Source organism: Centruroides sculpturatus, unplaced genomic scaffold (genome assembly GCF_000671375.1).
Source record: "Centruroides sculpturatus isolate CEXI.00-Female unplaced genomic scaffold, Cexi_2.0 scaffold1491, whole genome shotgun sequence".
NCBI lineage: Eukaryota > Metazoa > Arthropoda > Arachnida > Scorpiones > Buthidae > Centruroides > Centruroides sculpturatus.
The window spans coordinates 7,605-29,295 of NW_019385643.1; the positions used below are offsets into that span (position 1 = coordinate 7,605).

General features: G+C 32.7%; 1 protein-coding gene across 1 annotated transcript; it reads left to right on the forward strand.

Annotated features, from left to right (window-relative positions):
- The first annotated feature begins 2,111 nt into the window (after nucleotides 1–2,111).
- On the forward strand, nucleotides 2,112–21,111 carry LOC111640833 (eukaryotic translation initiation factor 4E type 2-like). The gene is made up of 6 exons (XM_023386902.1): nucleotides 2,112–2,141; nucleotides 5,504–5,644; nucleotides 11,214–11,318; nucleotides 12,844–12,996; nucleotides 15,254–15,390; nucleotides 20,914–21,111. The coding sequence occupies exons 1-6, from the start codon at nucleotides 2,112–2,114 to the stop codon at nucleotides 20,954–20,956; spliced, it is 609 nt and encodes a 202-aa protein (XP_023242670.1). The 3' UTR covers nucleotides 20,957–21,111.
- Nucleotides 21,112–21,691: the final 580 nt, after the last annotated feature.

Here is a 21,691-nt window from a genome sequence, read left to right on the forward strand (position 1 = left end):
CGCCCGTGTGTCGCGTTGCCGTAAGGAAATAAACCAAAACCTATACTGCTTAATTTATTTCTCTGTTAAAACTTTTGAAACATCAGAATAGAAGATACATTAATTAAACAGTTTCTTTTGTAACCTCCGTTAATTACAATACCACGGCGTGATAGCGCCTTCGTGTAAACTTTTCGACCCGTCTAGGTTCTATTTCGAGTCTCTCAGAGGTTTCAGCCTGCCGCTCTAATAGCTGTTCGGCCATCCGGCCTGGTAGACGAAGTGCAAGAAATATTTCACTCGGAAATAAAAAATAAATTATTTACTATTTGATTTAGACTTAAAAAAAACACGGAAAACATAAAAATAATATTATTTAATTACTGAACGTTAATTATCTATATCCGGTTGCGGATTTATTGCGTATTTAATTTATCGCATCGGTTGGCAACACTTTCAATTAGTTGGCGTCTGCACTCTCGTGGCCACTAGCGACCGTTCTGTAGAAAAAATTCTAATGGTTTCCGTAGACGACGTCATGAATAACAAATTCGAAGCGTAAGTAATTTTGCTCGAACCGATTCCAAAATTATTTTTTAACTTTGTTAATTTCCGGTAAACGTTACGCTTTGGATTTATCCACGTGGTTTTACTTCGCGGAAGTTGTTAAGAAACCAGCGAAATATTTTAAGTGGGTGAGGTGGGTTTTTTTGTAAAGTACGATGTGACAATCGTGCCATTTCCTCGTTACACTCGTGTTTGTATTTTGAAATTACGTCATAATTCATTCTCAAATTTAAATTTGCTGAATGTCTGGTCACGTGTTCGCATCGTTTGAACTTTCTAATCGATTTCATTCATTCGCGGGAAATTGATGACTCTCTTCAGTTCGAATATTTACTATTGTGATGTCGTTTGTTTGGGCCTTGGAGCCCGGAAGGGTCCCTCACTTTCAAATTTCTAAGATGATTTGATGATAAATACTTTCTTGCTGTAATAACTTTTCTGTGGCCCCGAAAAATCTTCTGCGGGCTCTGTTTATTGTAGTACATATCAACTGACCTCATAGCTTGAATAAGTTAGATTTGTTGTAAAAGATTTTGTTTAAATTGGTGGTCTCAAACTCAAACGCGACAAAGGGTCGGTTGAATAGATGTGTGCGTGATGCGTGCCGTATTCAATATTATTCGGTAAACCCAGACGTACTGTGATTAAAAGAAAAGGCTCTGACGAAGGCCCTTTTGTTGCCGGGCCTTTACGACTTACGTAAACAGTTAGACATTTGAATTTCTTCTGTTTTAATCCCCACGAGATGTTAGAAATGTTGATTTTTAGAAATGAAATAGTCTGGGCCAAAGGCCGGATGCGAAGCCTTGATGGGCCGTGTCCATCCGCAGACTGCCTGTTTGTCACCCCCGGTTTAAATCTTCGTGCGACCCAATTTGTATTATTCTTTGCTTTTGTTGTTGAGTGTAATCGTTGGTACAAATATAACTCTGAATGTGGTGGTCGGGTCCTTGTCGGAGACCTTGCCTTTAGGAGTAAAGTCGAAGTAACCGATGGTCAATGTGTGACATTTGCGATATCGCCCTTCTGAAACCCTAATCGTTTGCAGCGATCCTTTTGTTTATTTACCTAAATATTGTTAAGTCATTTTTGAATTTCCTTCCAAATTACTGATCTTTTGCAATATGCCCTTTTATGTNAAAAATTGATTTATTTGATGACATTGAGGATTTCTTCTTCATTCGTACCTAGAATATGCAAATTTCTATAAAAATTACTGTTTAAATTTAGTTTTCATTTTTTACTTTTAAAACTTCGATTGATCATAAGTCTTAGACAATGTCTTCGTCAAAAAGGATAAGAATGAACTGTGACGATGTTATTTCTTCAATATTTTGGTTGAATTCTGCTAAATATAGGAATTCCTCGGAGGCAATATGATTCATCTATAATTTAACCATAAAGGGAATTCAACAGTTGCGATCTTGCCAACTTGATAACTTTGTATTAATTTGCATCTCTTATATATTAGAGAACGTAAAAATACAATCAGCATTACATTACATTAAAAGAGTAGAGAGGTTGTCTGTATGTGCACAGACTTTACCTGTAAGAAATTAGAAGTGATGAAGTTGAAATTAGGAGAGAAAGTGATTGTAAGTAGGGAGGGAAAGATTGAAGGGACATGTCGGATTATTGAGCGTCTGCATCATAATTGTTGAACAAGTAACAATACAGTGACAAGACAAAATATGTTCAGTGAAACAGTATAAAAACAAACATGACAAGTTTGCGAGTGTGTACAGCAAAGGGGGTACAGACACAATGTTTTAATAGTTGCAAAGTATGCGATTTGTATACAATCAGCAGAAATTAGATCAAGGCAGTGCTAAAACACACAAAGAAAAGTGAGATCGCGATAATACTGGGAAATTTCAATGCAAAAGTTGGACAGGGCAAGGAGATAACTATTGTCGGACCCCATGGTCTTGGAGAAAGAAATGAAAGAGGGACTCACCTCGTACAGTTTTGCAAAGAGGAGAATATGGTGATCACCAACAACTGGTTCAAACTGCCTCCCAGAATTCTTTAACCTGAAAATCTCCAGCAGATAGACCAGATAACATCATCAGAAATCAAATAGACTATTCTGATAAATAAAAGATTTTGTAGCAGCATCACTGCAACCAAGACCTATCATCAGACCACAACCCATTGGTTTACCACCAGCATCTATGACATAAAACTGGCCATGACATTACCATCCTTAAAGATATATAGCAAGTACAAAGAGCAACAATAAGACAGACAGTACAAGAGGAATTAGAAAAGATGACAACATATCAAGAGAGAACATCTGTAGAAGATAAATGGAAGAAATTAAGAGAGACATCCAGAAAGTTAGCAATAAGCATTTCTGCAGAAGAGAATGAAAGAACAAGAAGAAAGAATGGATGATTGATAATATAATCCACTTAATGGATTTAAGAAGAACTTTCAAAAATTGAGATAAAACCAAATATGATGAAATACAAAAGATTATCTGATGAGAAATAAGAACTGTAAAGGAAGATCATATTACTGAATTGTGCACAGATAGAAGAATACCAGAAAAACACGATTTCTTCAATTTGCTCAAGATCAGAGAGACTATTGGGAAATGCAGGCAAAAAATATGTACATTACTTTGAAATATGGATTTACCAAAGGCTTCTACGAGTATCCTGGTTAGAACATGTGACCAATGTAGAAATATTGCAATGAATGGAAAAACATGAACTGTTCAACGCCATTAAACAAAGAAAGTTGGAATACTTCGGCCACATGATGGTGTCAAGTACTGAATCCTACAACTCATTATACAACTGAAAAAAGAGGACCAGGACGACATCGAATCTCATGACTGAGAAACCCAAGGGAGTGGTGTGAAATACCTTCAGAACTGTTGAGAACAGCTAGCAATAGGAATATGATAGCCATGATGACAGGCAACATCCAAAACTGATAGGGCACCAAAAGAAGAAATCTTGCTGCATTTTTTTTAATCAGATTGTAAAGATGAAATTTAGACATTTTGATTTTTCCTAGAAAAGACTGGAAAAAAATAATTTATAACATTTGATATGGGTAAATAAGTGTAGTAACCAAAGGGCATTTCATCACATATTTCATTGGAAATAGACACATCAGCAATGTCTGATAATACAAAACTTTCAAAAGAATATATTTGCATGCTGTCTCTATTACTTCAAAAGTGGCCATAATGCAGTTATGATTCAGAGTCTCACTTGCAAAGCATTTGTAAAAGCATTTGTGAGTAAACAAAAGTCAACCAGCTGTTACAAATGTTAAAGGGCAAATCATGCAGAAGAAGGTAATGATCTATATTTGTTTGGCATCATCACAATGGAGCCAACTAACATCACTATCATAAAAGAACTTTACTGTAAACAACTGGATTATTTGAACACCAAAATCTTCACCAAGGACTTCTTCCAAAAATTGACAAAGTCCGATGCTACCATGACAATTTGTAAGAATATACAGCAAAGATGACTAGAGAAGCTGACCAGTCTGGGTGTGGATGTTCTACCTCATCCACTTTACAGCCCAGACTTGGCACAACTGACTATCATTTGTTTTGTGTCTTGCTATTGAACTGTATATTGCCAATATACAGTTCAATAACAACACCAATTATTTGTAATTTGGAAATGTTAAAAGTAGAATGTTTGGTTATAAGATGAATTTTATTATATTAAGATCAGAAACATTTCATTGATTATATAAGGTATTTCCCTTAAACACCTGTAGTTTTGTGGATTAAGTTTGGAAAAGAAATGTGAGTATAATACTGTAACACAGTAGTGATAGAAAGTGCATCTGATAAAGTCAGTTATTACTCGTACGTTAAATCAGTACATTTCTACAAATACTCTTGATGTGACAAGTACCTCTTGTTACATTATTCCTCTGGCAATAAATATATGTACACCTCATTCACGGTTGTTATAAATGGTAAAAAAACTGAACTTGTTTGCATTTGAAATTAAACTTGGTTAATAAAGTACTCTATTTGAGCTATGGATGACTCAATCACTGTAACAGACATCTCCATACATTCCTAAAAGCATTATTCCTCCAAAAAATTGGAGGCAATAAATTTTTGCACACTTGGAATTTGCATATAATTACCACTTTGTGGGTCCTCCCTTTTTAGCATAAATGTCAGCAACTCACCTAAGCATCAGTGTGACATAGGCATGGCAAAGATACTGTGGAATGTAGTCCAAACTTCTTGAAGAACCATCTTCAACTGATCTTTTGTATGAGGCTTGCATTTTTGCACCTCTTTCTTGAGGACAAGTCAAAAGGTCTTTGATTGGTGTTCAGATTGAGAGAATTTGGAACTCAGTCCAGGACTTGGACTCAATTTTGTAAAGCCAAGCACTATTGGAGTGTGCAGTATGCAGCTTTGTGAGGTCTTGCTGGAAGAGTGCATTTTCCTCTAGCCAAAGATGAACCATAGAAGGCAGAAAATGCTGTTGAAAAGTTGCCTTGTAGCATTGTACATTGACAGTCCTATCATATGGAACCAAATCACTAATGCCAGAATACCTAAAACACCTGCCACACTTAAATTGTGCTCAGAAACTTGACTTCCTGCTTCACACGGTTTTGGGTAAGTCCTTTATTTGGCCGATAGATGACTCTACATCTGAAATTTTCATATAGGACTGGAAAGTGCGACTCATCAGACCGAATCACCCTCTGCCATCCAAGGCAGGTGGTCTCTAGTCTATGCAAACCACTTCTTTTGATGAATTGGCATCAATGTAGGCTTTTGCTTACTCTTGTACAAATTGTAATCCATGTCACGTTTATAAGCCATACATACAATATAGCCTTTAAGAATAAATTTTTAAGTTAATTTAATTTAAATAAATGAAATTTTAAATAAAATTAATATGATGATGAATGTTTTTAATATAAAAATTAAAAAAAAAAATTGTTTTAGGCACTGATAACAGAAGCCGACCCAAAAGAACATAAACTGCAGTTTACGTATGGTCTTTGGTTTTCACGACGTTCTCCTGGAAAACAAGGCAACATACAATCGTACGATCAGACATTAAAACTTGTTGGGGTTTTCAATACAGTAAGCAGTTTTAAATTAGTAATTTGTTAAAACATTTTTATTATTAACAATTCTTTCGAGCAGTAAGAACATCTTAACAACTAACATTTTCAGTCTTATTAAGAAATCATCTTCGGATTTACAAATATTCCATTAAACAATGTAATTCAAGTGTTTGGTTTTGGGAATATCAAATTGTAACAAAAATGAAATACGATAAAACAACATAAATAAATACAATAAAAACATAAAATAAATAAATGTCTCCCTGAACTCAAGGATAGAGAGAAATGTACCATTCTCTCTGTTTGTAAGATAGTTAATGGATGGCCACAATGTACTGATTTATATATTTCCAGGGATTCTGTGTGTAAAATGTGATGTTTGTTCCTGACATTTAAAATGTATGGCATTCCCAAAACCTATATTCTATTTTCTCACATTCTGAACTGTTAGATTAACAATGTCTGATGGAATATATATATTAGAACACCTTAATTTTGCTGAGAATTATATATTTTAAACACAAACGCTTTCAACCTGATTAACAGGCCATCCTCAGGTCTAAAAAAACGAAAATGGAACAGATACGTTCCATGTATAGAATATAAATATTTAAATCAAAATTTAGAACAAAAATTTTTAAAATTANAATAATGTCATGTTCACTCTCTTTCCTACTTAAGGGATAAAATCATTTTTATTCAATCACATTAATATTTCAGAAAGATAAATACGTGTAGTAATATTTGACAGACATTAAATCACACTGATGCATTGCAATTACAATAATTTATTGCAATTTATTCTTAAGAAGACACGGAATGTACCTTGCTACAGATATTCATTTTAAACTCATTTGTTAATATTTTTCAATCTGATAATACTTTAAAACTTTTAATCAATGAAAAAATATAATTTACCTGATAGCGTATTGATATTACAGCACCGCAGATTTCTTCTCCAACCATAAACTGTTCTCCTAATATTGCAAGTATTAAATTTTCCCAACAACGAGAAGCTAATCCTTTTCTCAATCGGACAATCCATTTTCCTCCATCTCTATTTGCCTCATCCTAGAATTATGTCAAACGTTTAACAAAACTTTTATCATAAAAAAAAATCATAATTCTCTTATATATATATATGAATATTGAAGAATGAAAATGAACAAATATCTGAGAATTTTAAAGTTTTGAGTTCTAAAATGGTTTCTTTTTATGAGATTTCTCTTGATAATGAATATGAAGTCTGAAAGTACTTGATTAATGTTGATTAATACCAAATGATCTGCCAGATTGCATCGGACTATGCTATGACTACATTCAATAACTACATACTGAGTAATTCAGCCTATAAGAAAAGAATCAAACCAGAGTGGGGACTCAAACCCGCAACTCCCCGGGAAGAGTAACTGGCAACACATTCACACAGTAAGAGGGTGGTGTTACTCAAATTACTCAATATGCAATTATTGAATGTAGCCATAACATAGCCTGGTAACCACCTGGCATATCATTTGGTGCCAATACAGGTAGCCCTTGGTTTACGCCACAGTTCCATTCTTACAAAAGCCAGTGCAAACTGAATCGGCATAAAATGAACCCATATTTACAGTGCAGTATAGGGTTAGGTTCTACATAAGTGAAAAATAAGCAAATAATTTTTTTATTAATACAATATAATACAAAATACATATAAATTTAATTTTTATAAATGTATTTTATCATAAAACAAAGTGAAATGTTTTTATTAAAAAATTTTAGTTTTAGATCTCTTACATTTTTCGGAAAAAAGTATCCATCTTTAATTGTTTACATTTTTGTTTTCTTTCATTGAGAATTTTGGAATATGGTCGAATGGATGCAATGATGCTCCTTTTTACATTTGCACTTCGCTCCCAATCATTGTCTAACTCACAAAGTTCATCCGTCAAACTTTCCATAGTTGAAAGGATACATTAACCCGACGTAGAGCTACAGACGAGCGGAGACACTGATTGGTCGACCACCGGTTGCCATAGCGCATATATAAGGTCAGTTTGAGCGGGAAAATTCAAGGTGGCTAAGGAGAGTTAGATATCGTCTGGCCAACGAGAAGTAGATTTGTCTCACTAACGATAGTTTGTGATTGCCGAAAACACCTTACTGTGTTGTAAGGTGTTTTCCTGAACGAACTGATACAGGATACATTCATTGGTGCTATGGATTCTGATGCCGTTTATTGAACTATTAAGTTTCATAACTTGACTTATGGGTACCTAAACATGTAGTATTTTAATATTAATTTAATGCAAATGTATACATAGCCAATAATATTAAACAGAAAAAATAAATATATTCAATAAAAGTCTTTGTTTTAACGAATGTACAATGTCGCGGCTCGGTAAATACGTCAACACTGAAATGAAAATCAGTCTAGCATAGGAAAAATCAGGAAATTACACCACAAAACAGCGAATTGTGCAGCGGCATTATTGTGAATCAGCGTAAATTGAGCTGGCGTAAACCAAGGGCTACCTGTATTATTATTCGGAATAATCAGTTCAATTCAAGAGGTGAGACAATAGTTTTAATTGAATAAAACCATTTAATGTAATTTGTTGAAAACTCTGTTCAAAGTGTTTAAAGAAAAGTATTTTTAAAATGCTATTCAATTTGCGATTTTGAATAACGATTAACTGGGCACAGTCCATGTTGAGAGGAGCACAATAGACTAGACAAGTTTATTAAAAAGAGTGGCATTTTGTTCATTGTATATAAATTTAATGAAAAGAGACTTACGAATAGTGTGTTGACTAGTGTGCATACAGACAGCGTGGATGAACTGTGTGCTTCTCTTAAATGTCTAATTGGTGATCAAAATGAAAGTATAATACCTTCTACAGGTGTTAATTAAAATTGACAACAATGACAAAGTATTTGCATCATGCAATTTGTGTTCAATTAAGAAAGTGATAACATTGTCTAGTAATATCAACTCCAATTTCATATCTCATTTGAATATAACCTTTTTTAGATATAATAGAAGTAAAGTTAAATATTAAATTTTATCATATCTTTATCATCAGGCCCTACAAGTCACTAAAACTATAAAGATGAACAAATGGACCTTCATGTTTTTTACCAGTTTCTCTTCCTTGAGACACTTTATTTTCATTTCAGTGTTATCATCATCTTCCGCAGCAGTTGAGTGTGTTTAGTAATAAGGGTTTTCTTATTAATAAAAAAAATAATTATAAGCGACAATTTATTTTAAGCCATAGCTGTTTTGAAATTAAGGAAATGTAACACTTTGCATTTATTTGAAATTAATTATGACTTTGTTCATTCAATAATACAAAAAAAAAGCTTTTTTCAAACTGTCTGTTTACATATCATACAAAATTACCAAAAATTATTTGTAAATTTTACTTGTAAAAATTTAAACAATAAGTTAGAGATCTCTACACATGTAATAATGTACAGTATAATTCATTGTTTAAATAAAAACAGGAACAAACTTCACAGCTATATTGAGTATAAGACACATTTAAAAATCTTTGTTTTATTTATAAGTTTTAAAAGTACAAAACCTTTAAAAACTTATATGTAATGAGAGAAATAAAGATGTATTAGTTTACGTGAGCAATTACAATATAGCGAAACAGAATTGTAAAGCTCATTAATATGTCAACAACCTTGAGAGCACCTGCGTTAAAAAAGTGTAATTGCTTGTTTAATTGATTAAAAAATGAATAAAAGCATGAATACATGCTATCATTTCTTACAAACTAACTGAAATTTATTCAGTTACTTTTTATTTGAATGAAAGTATTCAAATGCTAGACACCCATTAAAACTAATCGATTAGTTCCATGGAAGAGTTGACTATTTAAATAGACGGACACCGCTAATAACTTGCTGTCAAACTTAACCATTAAAATGGCACTCTGGCTGTGTATTTAAATTGTCGATCAGCGTGTTTTTATTCAGTTAGCACAACGCTGATTGATCGACAACATAATTAAAAAAAATTCATTGTTCGTTTAGTCAATAAATGTTAATTAACTATTAAATTAAAATTTTACCAAATATATAGGTTATTTTAAATAGATTGGTACAATTTGTAGAATGAGAAGCTTTTTATGAGAAATTTGCCATGTCAGTTTAATAATATATACACAAACATCTTCCAACTATAACACTGTCATCCAGTTCAACCAACATTTGGACCCCCTATACAGGGAGATTGCTTGCCATAATCACACAAAGATCGTGTACAGGAGGACCGGCACTATTTATAACCTGCTGCGCAATGCTAAAGACGCGATAGATCTCAACAGAGCCCCAGGAGTTTACTCCATTCCTATCAGGGATGATAGATTCCAAAGAAACTTAGTTTATATTGGTTCTACTGTGTGCTCAACATAAAAATGGTTACGCGACCATCAATCAGACATTAAAAATAACAGGCACACCACCGCCTTGACGGCGTACATTAGCAACCCTGAAATTTGGGTGGACTTCCCGAACACAAAATTAATCAGACAGGCATTTCAAATTGATCATATCCGTCACCTGGAGGACTGGGAGATCTGTAAAGCCAATGTTGGGGGCACCTGTATCAACTTAAAAGACAGAGAGACGATCGTGCAGGAGTGGAGATACCTATTCGAAGAATTCGAACGGGGACAAGCAGAGGGATGAAACGTGATACGTGTAATATTTACATCTCGGACGACATCGTTCTAACGGTCAAGGGAGACCTCAGTGGAGGTCGAAAATGTTAGTGGATATTTGTAACGAACACAACACTGATAAAGGTGTTTTTGTGGACAGTTAATAATATATACATTATTTTTATTAAGATTAAATGATTTTTTGTGGCTAAACTGTTTCATTATCAGTTCTAATATTTCAATTGACATTTTTGAAAATTTACTATCAGCAGAAGTTTGCACACAATCACTATTTAAACAAGCTGATAATGTCGATGTCTACAAAGTTGTTTCCTGGAGTGCACTGTCCTTTTTATCCACCAAATGAAAGTACTGTAATGTCAACACAGTTTTTAAATAAATTGCGAGTTTCTAGTGTCAAACTGGAAGAAATTTCGTGTCTTAATATAAGCCAAAGTAGCATGTGAATTGGTGCATACGTATATATAACTTCAATCTAAAAATAGTTTTTATGACAAAATGATCAAATACAGTAGGGTGCTAAGTATTGAACTGCAAAAGTGGCCACCTAAAAGTTTAAGGATTGTTGCAATCATCATTTATTTATTAATTTAAGTTTGCTTTGTTAATTAAACTAATTTATTTGTAATCTTGATTTACTGCTAGTAATCGGACAATGATGATGATAAAATTATTGGACTATAAAGTAGCTTTTGACACATTCAGATAACATTGAACTCTATGTTTAACTGAAGAAATGAAGAGAGAACATTTTTGTTTTACTTATTTTTTATAGATTAATTTATGACATTATTTAATTTAATGAAATAAAATTCTTAGAACTTATTTAAAAACATATTTTAGAATATTTTATTAATATACATATATATTTAAAAAATTTAATTATTATTACAAATTTCAATTATTTAGGTGGAAAAATTCTGGTTATTATATAGCCATTTAGTTCGGCCGTCCGATCTCGGAGCTTATGGAGATTTTCATTTATTTAAATACGGAATTAAACCGATGTGGGAAGTAAGTATATTACAACAGAACTTTTTTAAATTTACAGTTTATTTCAAATTGATAAATCTGCCGATTATACGGAACAAAAGAAAATTCTGATTTAATTATATTTCAGTTAAAACTTAAGTTATGCAAGAGAATAATACTGAAAATAGACAATAAAAAAAAAAACCATAATTGAGATGACATTACTTTGTCTATAAATAATAGTCTAAAAAGATATTTAAAACAATTGTGATAGTTCTGAAAGCCTTGTATTTATCTTCTAGATTGTGCCGCAATTTACAGGCATAAAACAAGACACTAATTTTTCAGTAATTAACATTAAACAATAAGATAATGCTGTAATCGATAAGTGAATGGTTCCCATTATTAAAAAGTAAAAGTACAGGTAGCCCTCGGTTTACGCCGCTGCACAATTCGCTGTTTCGCTGTGTAATTCCCCAGGCTAGATTTGACTAGATTTTGTCCAGATTTGACCAATCCTAGCTAGATACGAGTTTACTAAGACACCACATGTTGTGGCAGAATCGTGGCTTGTTGCGATTGGTCAGATCTAGACCAATAGAGAACATTCCACGAACCGTTAGATTTGAATTAGCTGCGGACCCAATATAGAGAAGAACGATGAAGAAGAAACTCCAAGAATTATGAAAACGGCTGATCTAAAGTGTATCTTTTCAACTATGGAAAGTTAGACAATGATTGGGAGCAAAGTGTAAATGTAAAAAAGAGGATTATCACATCCATTTGACCATATTCTGAAATTGTTAATGAAAAAAAAACAAAAATGTAAACAATTAAAGATGGATACTTTTTTCCGAAAAATGTAAGAGATCTAAAACTAAAATTTTTTAATAAAAACATTTCACTTTGTTTTATGATAAAATACATTTATAAAAATTAAATTTATATGTATTTTGTATTATATTGTATTAATAAAAAAATTATTTGCTTATTTTTCACTTATGTAGAACCTAACCCTATACTGCACTGTAAATATGGGTTCATTTTATGCCGATTCAGTTTGCACTGGCTTTTGTAAGAATGGAACTGTGGCGTAAACCAAGGGCTACCTGTATTGGCACCAAATGATATGCCAGGTGGTTACCAGGCTATGTTATGGCTACATTCAATAATTGCATATTGAGTAATTTGAGTAACACCACCCTCTTACTGTGTGAATGTGTTGCCAGTTACTCTTCCCGGGGAGTTGCGGGTTTGAGTCCCCACTCTGGTTTGATTCTTTTCTTATAGGCTGAATTACTCAGTATGTAGTTATTGAATGTAGTCATAGCATAGTCCGATGCAATCTGGCAGATCATTTGGTATTAATCAACATTAATCAAGTACTTTCAGACTTCATATTCATTATCAAGAGAAATCTCATAAAAAGAAACCATTTTAGAACTCAAAACTTTAAAATTCTCAGATATTTGTTCATTTTCATTCTTCAATATTCATATATATATATAAGAGAATTATGATTTTTTTTTATGATAAAAGTTTTGTTAAACGTTTGACATAATTCTAGGATGAGGCAAATAGAGATGGAGGAAAATGGATTGTCCGATTGAGAAAAGGATTAGCTTCTCGTTGTTGGGAAAATTTAATACTTGCAATATTAGGAGAACAGTTTATGGTTGGAGAAGAAATCTGCGGTGCTGTAATATCAATACGCTATCAGGTAAATTATATTTTTTCATTGATTAAAAGTTTTAAAGTATTATCAGATTGAAAAATATTAACAAATGAGTTTAAAATGAATATCTGTAGCAAGGTACATTCCGTGTCTTCTTAAGAATAAATTGCAATAAATTATTGTAATTGCAATGCATCAGTGTGATTTAATGTCTGTCAAATATTACTACACGTATTTATCTTTCTGAAATATTAATGTGATTGAATAAAAATGATTTTATCCCTTAAGTAGGAAAGAGAGTGAACATGACATTATTACAGTAGTAAGATTTTTTTGTTTACTAACAGTTGAGATCCTTTTTCTTTGAATTCTAGGGATTTCCATAGTTAAGAAACTTCATTATAAATGCTAGAATATGGTAATTTTTATATAAAATCTATTAGAAAAAAATTAATAATTTTGAAATGATACAGATAGATAAAATACTATAGGTTTATAAAAAAGGTTTTATTCATAGCAAATTTCATAAATATAAAAATAAACATTTTTTATATTGATTCATTTTGTTTAGTAATTCTCTTTACATTTGAATTTTTTTGGAAAATTTAATTGCTATATAATAAATATACATTGGCTACAATTTAGAAAATTGTGAAGACAAAAGTTTATGTCCACCAGATTACAAAATTTACATGTATAAATTTGCATTTAAGGGTATTTTGTGATTACACTGCAGTAATGATATGATTGAGACTGATTAAATGCATTGATCAAATGTTTATATTACACTTAACAGTGGTTTCTTTTATTTGTATAATTCATTATATTCCAAACATCAGAGATTTGTGTGTTTTAGCATGTTCAGATAAAAATTCTTTCATCATCATAGAAATCCTTTGTGGAATAAACCACGACAAAATACTACATAAGTTTTTGCATCTAAAATATCATAAACACATTACAGATTGGAGTTGTGGTACAATATCCACTTGAGAACATATTGTAGTTTTTGCACATATTTTGCATTTTCATATGGGTCTATTTTCTTTTGATAAAGGGCTTGCTTGCCTTAGAAAGAGCAGCAAACTTTTTGCCTTTACACAAAATAGGAACTTTAGTGTTTCCCTATGATACAATGAACTGACATAGTGTAGTCTTACTAACTTTCTGCTTCACAAATTGTATAATGTTCTGGTCAGAAAACTTAAACAGAGTTATATGGCTTCATACCAGTCTTGAGCAAGTGATTTAAAGTCTTACATATTTCAATCTGTGCCATATCTGAAGACATTATAGTGTTATGACATGATAATACAATAATCAACGAGTATCAAAATCTTACAATGATGGTAACAATTTTTTTCTGTTAATCCAAAGAGACAACCTGAGGGCATAAAACTATATTCATGTACTCAAAACATATTACACAAAACATATTTCTCAACTACATTTCTAATATGTAGCAAGCCAGAACAGTACAGTATTATGTGGTTTTTGTTCTTTAATGCTGTGCTATCAGAAAACAATCTGACTTTTCTGATATGATCTGAGAGCTGATGCTGCAGATCAAGCATGTGGTGTAGAAAAGCTAATGCCACCTAATTGATGCTTTGAGTTGTTCATTTCCTGCCAGATATAATAAGATCATGTGTTCAACATAACCAGAAGTTTTACCATCTTGGTCCACCCATGAATATAACCATACCTAGAAAGAAAATAGGATTAGATTTGCACAATCCATTTCACAAACTCAATTTTGTGGGAAAATGTAAGTCTAGGATTTAGTAAGTCTGAAATAACAACTTGATGTACATAAAAACTTCTATTGTCCTGCCCCACCAGCCGCTTTCAAAAGAGTTGGTTTTGGAAGCATCTGGTTTGCTGACAATCAAAAGACACTGTGACTTTTTCTGGTAGGTCCTTCTTAAACTTCTTGTAGAATTCTTTCACTCTGTTGCTTTATACATATGCTTTTACAAGCTCTTCTTTTGCGCATCTTTTTTGTATTGATTACTACTTTCTTCAACTTCTCACAATAATTCTCTATACATGTCATATATAGAGGCTTTCCAAATCCAGGTTGAGCATGTATCGAAAACATGCTTGCATTTTTGACACAAATATTTCATCATACCTACAGTTGTCTTTCAGCACTTTGTCAGTGAATGCATTGGGTTGACTAAGTTTTGGAATGTAATCCTTTAATTTGTGACATATTTATCCATTTAAAGAGTTCATATTTAATTTTTAAGCAAATTTTTGGTTCACGAGATACTGACTCAAAAATTTTTTAATCTTTCAGGAAGATATTATTTCAGTATGGAATAAAACTTCAAGTGACCAAGCTACTACTATTCGAATAAGAGACACACTGAAACGTGTTCTTAATCTCCCACCCAACACGATTATGGAGTACAAGACGCATAATAATAGTATGAGGTAACTGCTTTTAATATTTTTTAAAACTAACAAATTTTTTTTTTTTCGAAAATTTATCTTCACTCTCAAGAGATGTTTTTGCTCTATTAGAAACACTGCGATAGTTTGGAGGTGTTGTAAAAACTAATTACTAATTAAACAAGCTGTTTAGATTGTTCCTGCAATATACAGTACATGTGTAAATAAGATAATATATATATATATAAATGGACGTGTGTGTCCCTATATTTCACTTTTCGGCCAAAACTACACATCGCACATGAATTGTGTTTGCATATGGTAGTAGCCCCAAGTCTCCATTTGTGCACTATGGTGGTTGCGTCTCGATAGCTATAAGGGTGCGGGAGATATGGGGTATTAAAGTGGTTGACTTCGAAGATTTTCTATTTCGATTTTAAAAATGTTCGAACCGTTTTAAATTCAAATTGGTTCGATTATAGAACGATTGTAAACGTTACAGAAAATTGATCAAATTGAAAATAGTTTGTTTGACTGGACGTAAAAATGTACTAATTAGTCTGGAAACAGGGGACCTAATTCTTGCATTCTATGCTATAAGGGTGTGGGAGATATGGGGTTGAAAGTGGTTGACTTCGAAGATGTGTAACAATGGAAGTGTCAACAATAGAAGTGTTAACAATGGAAGTGTTGAGTAACAAAGGAAGTGTTAATATAAAGCGGCATGCAAGATTTACAGGCGGTTTTTTGCGCGGGAAATCGAACATATTTTTAGACTCGTAAAAATTCTCTAATTAGTCTGGAAATGGGGGACCTAATTCTTGCATTCTGTGAAAATGGGTAAGATTGGCTATAATGTAATTATCTTAATCTTCACTATTGTTACTTTTTGCCCAGCGAAGCGGGTCCTTGCAGCTAGATTCTAGATTACTGAGAAAAACAGTCTTTTATATATAAAAAAAAAACTATATTACATACAAATAAAAACCTAGTGAAGCGGGTCCTTACAGCTAGTAATAATATAAAGTTGATATTTTTATGGTTTTACTTGGCAAAAGAATTAACTTTTACTAATGTTATTATATAAAGGAGTTTTTATTAAAAATAGAAACAATAGTAATCAGTGTCTCTATGGTTATGGTGTACCAAATTTTAATCATTATAATTGAGGGTTTCTCCCTCTTCCATTACAGAATTTATTGCACACATTTTTTAAAATAAATACTTATAAGCATTTAGTAGAGATTAATATGGAAAGTAATGAAATGTGAATGTTGTTATGATACATTAATAATAAATGTACATTTTTTGTTTAGCATGAAACAAAATACAGTATTATAATTAAAAAATATTTTGATGCAATAGGAAATGTGGAATAAGTATCTGTGAATAACTTATGTAAATGCAATTTGAATTCAGTACCTATCAATTACAGATAATGAATTGAATGTGTCATTTATAAACAATAATTTCATTGTTCAGTTACACTTATCTCCCCGCCTGGCAGTATCTCCTGATTCTTTTACATTAACTGTTGCCATTGTAGCCCTTCTCCCTGCTCACTTACTTTATGGGATATTATTTCTTTGCCCTTTCTTCTAAAATTAGCACTCGTCTTTTAACTGGTGTACCAATACATTTTCATTTTCATAAAGGGGATGAAAACTCTGGACTACTCATTGGTATTGCCCGAGTGTGAAGAAGAGTAGAGGAAAGGTAGTTAAGGGAAGAGGCGAAGGGGAAAGAGTAAAGCGAGATAGGAAAGGGGATGAAAAGGGAAAGTTTCATGGGCGCCCAGCCTGTTTTATTAAGAATCAAATGACCGAGGATGACCCATTAATTTGGTCCAAAACATAGTGCTCTTTTTTAAAAATTTCACTATTAAAGGTGCATCAAGTAATTTACACTTATCTTTCATTTAAATCTTATTTATATGCATCAACATTTTTTCTGACTTTAGAGGTAAACAACAGAAATTTCGTAATTCAACAATTACAATTTGGAATGCTAACTAATATGATGTATCTGTTTATAGTAGTATAAAAGTTATAATTATGGTATTAATTTGACAAATTGATTTTACTTCAACCTCTCTCTACAATATTTTGGATATTATTTGTACATTTTTGATGCTGATGCCTCTGCAAATAATGATTCTACATTGAAATTCTTGTAAGATGCGAATATACTCTACCTGCTTGCCAAACCTGAATCATAAAAGAAAAACCCAGAGCACTAATGCTGTTAAAAACTGTTTATAGGAAGTACAGGTAGCCCTCAGTTTACATCGCAGTTCCGTTCCTAAAAAGCCGGCGCAAATTGAATCGGCGTAAAACAAACCAGTATTTACAGTGAAGTATAGGGTTAGGTTCTACATAAGTGAAAAATAAGCTAATAATTTTGTTTATTAATACAATATAATACAAAATACATATAAATTTTTAATTTGTATTTTATCATAAAATAAAGTAAAATGTTTTTATTTAAAAATTTTAGTTTCGAATTTCTTACATTTTTCGGAAAAAAGTATCCATCTTTAATTGTTTACATTTTTGATTTCTTTCATTAAGAATTTCGGAATATGTTCAAATATGATGCTCCTTTTTACATTTGCACTTCGCACCCAACATTGTCTAACTCACAAACTTCATCCGTCAAACTTTCCTTAGTTGAAAGGATACGTTAACCCAATGTAGAGCTACAGATGAGCGAAGACACTGATTGGTCGACCGGTGGTCGACCAATCAGTGTCTTTGCTTTGAGTCGGTCAGTTTGAACGGGAAAATTCAAGGTGGCTAAGGAGAGATAAATATCGTCTGGCCAACGAGAAGTAGATTTGTCTCACTAACGATAATTTGTGATTGCCGGCAGTGCCATTGCATCGTAAGGTGTTTTCCTGAATGAACTGATACGGGATACATTCATTGGCGCTATGGATTCGGATGCCATTTATTGGACTATTAAGTTTAATATCTTGACTCGTGGGTACCTAAACGTGTAGTATTTTAATATTAATTTAATGCAAATATATACATACCCAATAATATTAAAAAGAAAAAATAAATATATTTAATAAAAATCTTTGTTTTAATGAATGTAAAATGTCACGGCTCGGTAAATACGTCAACACTGAAATGAAAATCAGTCTAGCATAGGGAAAATCGGGGAATTACACCTCAAAACGGCGAATTGCGCAGCGGCGTTATTGTGAACCGGCGTAAACCGAGGGCTACCTGTATGTTTTAAGTAAAGGCTTTGTTTTAGAATCTAATTAAAACTGAAAAAATGGGAAGCAACTGAAAAGTAGAACGAATGGTACTAAATTCAATCTTGAATCTCTTCTGTAGAATCTGATTTCTTGCTTTAAGTTTGTTTATTTTTCTTGTGAAGTTATGAACTATTTACACGAATGCAAATTTTAGCTGTCTTTAATGATGAAACAATAAGAGAGCATTAAATTTTGTTGCAAGGTAGATGTGAAATATAATTGAAATCCATAAATGGTTTAAAAGAATTACATCATTAGTTTGCTGAATAAGGGAAAATATTTCAGAAGAAAGAGGACTTTGTTCATACTACAAAATATTTAATGGCCTTATCCTATAGTGATGGTAGTTGTTTTTGCAAAGCAAAGTGTAGCAGAACTCGTCTATCTTATTTCTTTGATTTATCTTGCAGATTTTGCTTTTGCAGGGTGATCTATTTAAAATGAAATCCAAATATTTATCAAAAATACAGGAGCCAGTGGTACTGATTGTAATGAAAGTAGTTTTAAATTGAAGTGCCTTTCTTATTAAGTGCTGACAGGAACAATTTGATTAGTGAGAAACCATTTGCTAGAAAAGGGAATCTTTTCAGCAGATTAACATTTCTTCTTATAGAATTATGAATTTCACATTATCATTGTTCCTTTTTCTAGAGTTTAGTGGAATAATCGGTTGATATCAAACTGATTAAGTGTTACTTCCATTAAAATGATACATAATTGTATGTATGCCGAATCCATAGAAATAATCAAGATTAGTTACTGCTATGGATTCTGATTGGATGATCTCAAAAGGTATGGGCATCTGCAGAGGCACTAGCTCCTCTCCAGGATAGAATAAAAAATTCCACAAATTATAATCGTAAAAGTGATTTGGATACGTAACTTTACACCTCGATCATGGGATCTTTATCTGTCTTAAAAACCCCCAAAAATTAAACAATTAAATAAAAATTTATTGATTTAATTGTCTCTAAGCTTTGCCTCACCCTGGAAAATTTCCTGTTGGTGCTCCAGTTGCTCCAATTTAATGCCTATTGGTTTTTTGGAGTTGATTTTCTTAAGGAATAAGTGGCCAAGCGGTTCCATTCCCTAAACACCGAGAGTTTGGTAATGGGTTTGCGCCTCACCAGGACGGGCTGGCCACGTGGAGTTTTCAGGATTTTCTCTGTGTCTGTAACGCCTGAATAGGGGCCAGTTACCCTTAAAAAGACCTGCTGGAAGGCATCCCTCTTAGGCAGATTGCCCAAGTGTTGCCTTGCCATAACGTTGCCAAAACAAACAAACAAACTTAAGGAATATACTATATTCTTGATGTGAGTATACTGTAATAGACCTTTGTATATTCGACGCTCTGACCTCAATTGAAATCAGACAAATTGATTGTGAGATAGTAAGATGCAATGCTGTAAATACGTAGTCTTTGTCAAAATGAAGGATGTTTCAAGGGCATCAAGTAAAATATGAATTATCAAGATTAAATTGCTATTTTCAGATGGCCAAAATATTTATATAGGAATAGTTTGTCAGTTGTATGGACATCTTCGACTTAGCACAAATGCGAAGTATGATTGTAACATTGCTTTTTATTCCAAAAGACCCTTTAACCCTTTCAAAGTATGCAAAAATCAGCATTGCAATGTGGAAAAATCAGTGCTTTTGTTTTTTTTTTTTTTTTTTAATTTACTTCCTGGGGTGCAGCCTGAAAATTATTCTCTTCTATTTCTGCTAATCGTGATTAATAGGAATGGAAGGAAACAATTCTAAAGTATACTCCTAATTCATACTAATCGAGCGATTAGGAACTGCTCTGGAAACCCGGGCGGGTCGAAAACCCTGGGAATTTTTGAATCCGGATATTTCGGGCCCCCAGTCCCATTGTGGGCCTGGCCGAACCCATGGCTTGCTAAAAAGGTCCTCACAGTGTCCACAGAGAGGAAAGAATAAGAAATATTATCTTCATTTTATATTTCAATTGTATTAATTCAAATTTTGTAATGTCTGTAATAAAAAAAAATGGATAAATTATAAATCAGATATTCAAATTTATTCCACAAGAAATATTTTAAATATAAAAGAACGAGGGGGGGGGAAATTAGAGGAACGAGCTCTAAGGACAAATTTACATTTTAAAACAGGAAAATGTATTAAATTAAAAAAAAAAAAAATTATTTGATAAGGAAATGCGTTTTAATAATTTACGTTATTCACTTTTTACTTATTTTAATAAAAAGCAATTTTCTAAATAACATTTAAATAATTTTATAAAAATTTTTCTAATTTCTTCTCTCTCTTTATAGGGATAATTCGAGTTTTCGGAACACAGACGTGTTCGTACGGTGAAACGGAGTTACAATCAGGAGGAAAGAAGGACGTTGTGTTAGCATCATCATACAGGCTGATTTATGAAAGTTTTACAATAAAAATTTATGTACATTATCGAATGAGATTCTTTTTTAACGAATTATTAAAACTTTTTCCTCATTTTTGCATTACAAGTTCTTATTTGCATTATTTGGATGGGGTACACCTTCCGAGTCTACTGAAAACTGGTCCGTAGGTTTGCGCCTGGCCACGTGGATTTTTTGGGGTTTTCTCACGATTGTTAACACCTAAATAGGGGCCACTTTTCTATAAAGCATCTGGGAGGCCCCTGCAGGTCACCAATTTGCATTACTCCCTTATAGGAATAAAAAAGCGGGTCAATCAGCCATATTGGATCCTGTCATCGAGAACTACGACCTAAAAATTCTTGCCTGTCAGGATGTGTCGGGCCTCCCCGTTCCACACCACTCGGGCGGCCCCAATGTGAGCCTGGCCGAACCGTAATAGGCTTGCAAAAAAAGGATCTCTGAGTTAAAATTAACATGATTTTTATAACAACAGATGGCGCCACTTACAATTTTATTTATTATGATTAATAAGAAAAATGCTACTTTCAAATCAAGGGCCATGCAGTTAATATGTACTGTACTTAGAAAACGTTATAAGGAAAATTTCACGTGGCCAGCCGTCGTGGAATGACGTCAAAATCGCTGTGTAGACGATGTCAGAAGTGGAACACAGGACATTCCTAGG

Coding starts and splice junctions, on each gene's coding strand:
- LOC111640833 (XM_023386902.1), top strand. CDS start 2,112: ATGAAGTTGAAATTAGGAGAGAAAGTGATT. Junction 2,142..5,503: donor AATTAGGAGAGAAAGTGATT/GTAAGTAGGGAG, acceptor AAATTGTTTTAG/GCACTGATAACAGAAGCCGA. Junction 15,391..20,913: donor ACGCATAATAATAGTATGAG/GTAACTGCTTTT, acceptor CTCTCTTTATAG/GGATAATTCGAGTTTTCGGA.